General features: G+C 54.6%; 1 protein-coding gene across 4 annotated transcripts; it reads left to right on the forward strand.

Annotated features, from left to right (window-relative positions):
• Window positions 1-2382: 2382 nt before the first annotated feature.
• On the forward strand, window positions 2383-4161 carry LOC146756743 (uncharacterized). Of its 4 annotated transcripts, XM_085524296.1 has the most exons (4): window positions 2389-3152; window positions 3239-3302; window positions 3455-3565; window positions 3663-4161. In XM_085524296.1, exons 1-4 carry the CDS (start codon window positions 3145-3147, stop codon window positions 3735-3737), a joined length of 258 nt encoding a protein of 85 aa, XP_085380422.1. In that variant the 5' UTR covers window positions 2389-3144; the 3' UTR covers window positions 3738-4161. The 4 variants fall into 4 exon arrangements, 2 of the variants coding, with proteins under 2 accessions (XP_085380421.1, XP_085380422.1); XR_014937391.1 differs by lacking the exon at window positions 3455-3565 and having other exon boundaries at window positions 2383-3152; XM_085524295.1 differs by having other exon boundaries at window positions 2385-3302; window positions 3455-3518.
• The last annotated feature ends 802 nt before the right edge of the window (window positions 4162-4963 follow it).

Here is a 4963-nt window from a genome sequence, read left to right on the forward strand (position 1 = left end):
ACTCCCCTCCTGGCTTCTTTTGACCTCCCTGTAAGGTCTGGTGGCACAGCTTGATCCCAGGTCCCTGCTGGGCTGTTACTCTGCCCCGGGAGCAGCTGCCAGGAAAACCAGTGCCACTGGGAAGGTGACGTGTGCAGTGATGGTCTCTGTCACTCACTTGCCTGCTGTCTTGAGCATCAGTCCATCAGCCTCCCAGGCTGACTCCTCTCAGCCCTCTGGGTACAAATCTGGTGCAGTGGTGCACTTAAGTGAGAGACTTACAGGGTCTGCAGATTGTTAAGGGCTATTTGCTGTTTAAAGCCTAGAAGCTGTTTCTGATTCCTTTAAACCAAACCCAAAGCATCGTGTGTGTGTGTGTGTGGATAGGTGTTTGTGGGTACCAGCGTGGGGAAATCACAGAACAATGTCCTACACTGTTGGTGTGACACTGTTTAATCGTGGTGGTCTCAGGCCGCGGAGGTGGCCCAGGGTCTCTTGCAATGCATTCTCCATTAGCAGAAGTTGTCACTGGTCCCAAGAGGGAAGCCGGGGAGAAAAAGGTTTTTCTTCACCTCTAAATGTAGCAAGTCCTCTGCCTCCGTAGAGCATTGCATGGAAGCCCCTTTCAGGGAGCATCAGGACCAGGGCAGAAGGACCAGAGTTTCTTTTCCTTATCACCAGACCATGTGAGTTGTCCCACCACACACTTTGGCAACTTCTGGGGTGACTGGTCCACTGGTGACACTGTGTACATGGGCACAGTTGGAGCCTCTTGAGAAGGTGATTCTCCTTTGTGGAAACGGTCAGCATTGTGATGGGGTGAGGCTGAAATCTCTGTTTCTTTGAGAGCAGCCAACCTGAAGCTGCTTCGTAGTGAGGAGGGTGACTGTGTCTGCCCTATGGGAGAACAAGTTCTCTGGGAAGGTTTACGGCTGCAGAGGCAGATCTGGGGACTTGTGTGCAGTGAAAGAAGCCGGAGGAGAAGAGGGGGGCAGGAGCTGCTCTGCCAAGAGGGAAATGAAGGCACAGAGCGCTGCTGTGGGTACGTGTCCCAGGAGCCCACTGGGTCCCCAAGACATATAGAGCTCAAAGTCCACCCTAAACCTTGTTCCATCCCACAGAGGTGACAACTGGAGGCAGTAGGAGAAGGAAGGGATGGTTCATTGATTTCATCACAAAGGACTTAAGGAGAAATATCCACTGCTGGATATTTCTCAGGGGGGAGGACGCCAGTTCCAGGGAGCTCTGTGTGCTGGGCACAGACTGACTGAGCCCTTCCATTTGGGTGGCTGTGGCAGCACAACCTTCCATCGGGGTTCTCCAGAGGGAGCCGTGTCTCACTGCAGGGCTGGCAGCTGTCCTGGTTGTTCCTTTGGCTGCTCACGGCCTCAGCCACCATCAGCCCCAGCACCATCAGGACCCCCAGCCGAAGGGCCGGGTGCACTGTGTTGCTCTGCATAAACCAGCAGGGGATGGGAAAGGACGGTCGCCTGTTTTGTGCTGATGGAGTTTGTGATCCGCACGTCCAAAGAAACACAGCGCGAGCATTTATTGCCTGTGGAGATGAGCTGCTGGAGGCATCTCCGGGGCAGAGCTGGATAGCGAGGATGGCCAGAAAGCAAAGGGAAGGGAGGGGAGGGGGACAAGGGCGAGGAAGGAAGGGAAGGGGTAGGAAGGAAAGCGAGAGGAAAGACACAGAACAAGACGTTAATTTTGGGTCCCGGGGGCTGGACTCGATGATCTCTAAGGTCCCTTCCAACCCGCAGAAGACTGTGATACTGTGATACTGTGAATACCAATAGAAAAAAATACAAAACCACGACAGTATGGCAGCCCAAAAAGATTCCCTTGTGGAAGAAGGGGGAGGGTGAAGGAGGGTGAAGGAGAGTGAAGGAGGCCGAGGGCCCTTTACTTGGGGCAGGCTCTTCTGTGACCTCTTGCTGGCCAGAGAGAAGGGCTGCCCGCTGGGCACAGGGAGCGCCTTGGAGCTCCCATGTCGTGCCCTGCCCTCCAGCCCCCTCCTCATCCTATGTGGAATGCCAGTGCCAGCAGTGCGGCCGCCATTTTAGAACCCTCTCCATGTCACCTTGGTCACCGCTGCTGCGCACAACACACTCGCCTCTGACAGCTGTGGCAGATAACAGCCATGTCAGCAGCTAAGAGGGCTAGGGTAGAAGTTTTCCCTGTTTCAGGTGGGAGGATGGAGCTGGGGGCCCTAGGAGTGAGAAGAAGGAGGGGGCCCGCCATGACCACCAGGCAGAGGAGGGGTAAGAGAGCCATATTCCATCATGCCTGGACCAGCCCCTTGACCACCACCCATGTGGAGCCTATGGAGGTGGATCCCCCTCCAGAGGAACCGATGGAGGTGGATCTCCCTCCAGATGAACCAATGGAGGTGGATCCCCCTCCTGAGGAACCGATGGAGGTGGATCCCCCTCCAGAGGAACCGATGGAGGTGGAACCACCTGCAGAGGAGCCCATGGAGGTGGATCCGCCCGCGGCATAGCTGGCCTGGCACCACACCACCGTGCCAGGCCCCGCGTTGGCATGGTCACAGCTTCACCATCGCTGGTCCAGGCACTCGGCTCCTTTCCTGCTGCGCGGCCCCTGCCCCCAGCGTTAGCTGGGTGGCATTATTTAACATCTTCTTCTCCTCCTCCTTGTTGCTCCTCCGGTTCTGTGGGCCCCCAGTTCCTTCTTCCCCCTGTTGGAGTTAGGTGCTTGTTCTGTTTTTTGTTGTTGATGGTAGTGTTAGGTTAGTGTTAGTGTTCAGTTTAGTTTTAGCATTAGGGATAGGTTCCTGTTTGTTCTTTAGAGTTAGGCATAGGTTCCTGTTTGTTCTTTAGGGTTAGGTATAGGTTTCTGTTGTTATTTTAGAGTTTGGCATAGGTTAGTGTTCGTACTTACAGTCAGGCATTGGCTGCTACGCTCAAGTCAAAGTAACCGCTGCTCCTTGGGTAAGCACGCAGCTGGTTGCTCACCCCAAGCAATGAGTGCGACTGCCCTGAGAGCAGAGGTTTGATGACATCTGCGATGAACTGAATTTCCCTCTTGGGACTTTTCCTTTGCAGAACATGGAGGAGCAGAGCGTGAGTGGCTGAGAAATGGAACTGGGACTCAGGAGAGCAACACGTGGCTGTGTCCCAGAGCTCCCAAAGTGTGGCCATGGCAAGGTAGGCGTGCCTTACCGTAAGCGTTGTTCAAGCACAGCTCCTGGCACTGTCTGCAACAGATCCGCTCTCTGCGTGCTTTCTTTCAGTCACTGGTGTTGTGCAGCACAGCCACGGCACGGCCCTCAGTGCGTACCCGAGGAGCGTGAAAAGGTAGGTGGTGAATTTTCATCTTGCTAACGCTAGGATTAGGAATGGTGAGCATCCCTAAAAGATTGGCCACGAAGGTGTGATCTGCCTCGGGGAGAAGTTGATTCTCGCCTCTTCAGCTTTTCCCTTCTTTTCTGTCCACCTGTCCTTTCCAGCTCCTCCTCCCCTCAGCTGCAAGTGGGGCAGTGCTCGAGTGTGAGGACTCTTCCTTGGCATGCGGTAACAGACAATGCAGATGTGAGTTTTGTGTCCTTCCTTGTTCTTGGGTCCGTAGCCCAGGGATATCTTGCGAGCAGCTCTCTAAGTCAGCCTGTGCTGGCAGCGTGCGTGAGTGAAATAGTGCCTCTTTTTTCCCTCTTGCAGCAAGCTTGCCGAGGCAAGGCAAGCGCTACTCAGCTGAGGAAGAAAGCCGAGAAGGAAAGCAGAAAGCAACGATGAGGGCTTGAGCAAGAAGCTACAAAGGACAGCAGAACCACCTGCAACGCTTCCTCGGAGGTGGCACCAAAAGCTGCTGACTCAACAGCCCAGTTTACCGGCACAGCCGTGCTTTCCCTGTCATGGACGGTGGAGATGATGGAAGTGAACTGGACAGGAAGGACTTGTGCTGCGTTAGAAGCAAAGAGGGCTTCACATAGGCAGGACTTGGTGTATGGCAAGAGCTGGAGACGCTGCGTTCCTTCAGGGTGTGTCTCTTGAGGTCCAGGCCTGGTGTAGGGTTAGGTTGAAATAGGGCTGGCTGGGACTGGAGAGGGAGGAGGTGACGTAGCCCTGGGGTTTGGCTTCTCCTTGGGTCTGACTGGAGGCTGAGCGACTGATTGCTAAGCGGAAATCCTGGGCACTGGGGCTTCATTTTGGGGTGTGGGCGGGGTAATAAATAGAAGCTGAGTCCTTTTGTACGCAATAAAATTGAAGCGAACTTTCTAAACCTGGTGCTGCCTCTTTCAGTAGCTGGTCAGAACGTCCCTTGCTCGGGCTGGCAATCACAGGGCGATGAAGCGGTCGGCTTCACGTCTCTCCCTTGACATGGTGCATGTTTTCCCCCGTTTCCTTGTTGGTCTTCCCAACCTGTGGCCTTTCAGCCAACCCGTAAGTGCTGGTGACAGGCTGTGAGCATCTCCTTGCTCTCTGAGGTCCGACAGAAAGAAACCAGAGGAGGGGAAGCAGCCCAGCAGGAAGAAGGGTGTCCCGTGCTCAGCCCGTTGAGTTGGCCTCTCTTCCCTGAGGGCTCCTTCAGCTTCTGATGCACCGTGTGTTGCTGTTTGCCCTGGGAAGCCCAGCTGCACGCTGGCAGCCGTGGCCTGTGCATCAGCCTCCCCTTGAGGCCCAAGGAGTTGTTTGTTTCTATGTATTCAGTATTGGTGTGGCATTGTGTTGTTTTGTTCAGCTTTGAGATCAAGGGGTAATTTAACACCGTTGGAAGTAATTGGGGTTCAGGAGCTTCTATGGGGCACATGTGGGTCAAATCCATTGTGCAGGAGCTGCTGTTGGGCATATGTGAGTCAGATCTATGGGGCAGGAGCTGATGTGTTGCACATGTGGGTCAGATCTAAGGGGCAGGTGCTACTGTGGGGCTGATTGGGGTAAGATCTATGGGGCAGGAGCTGCTGTGGTTCAGATGTGGGTCAGATCTATGGGGCAGCAGCTGCTGTGGACCTGATGTGGGT

This window comes from Coturnix japonica, chromosome 26, assembly GCF_054131305.1.
Source record: "Coturnix japonica strain WE chromosome 26, WE-NBRP24, whole genome shotgun sequence".
Classification (NCBI taxonomy): Eukaryota; Metazoa; Chordata; class Aves; order Galliformes; family Phasianidae; genus Coturnix; species Coturnix japonica.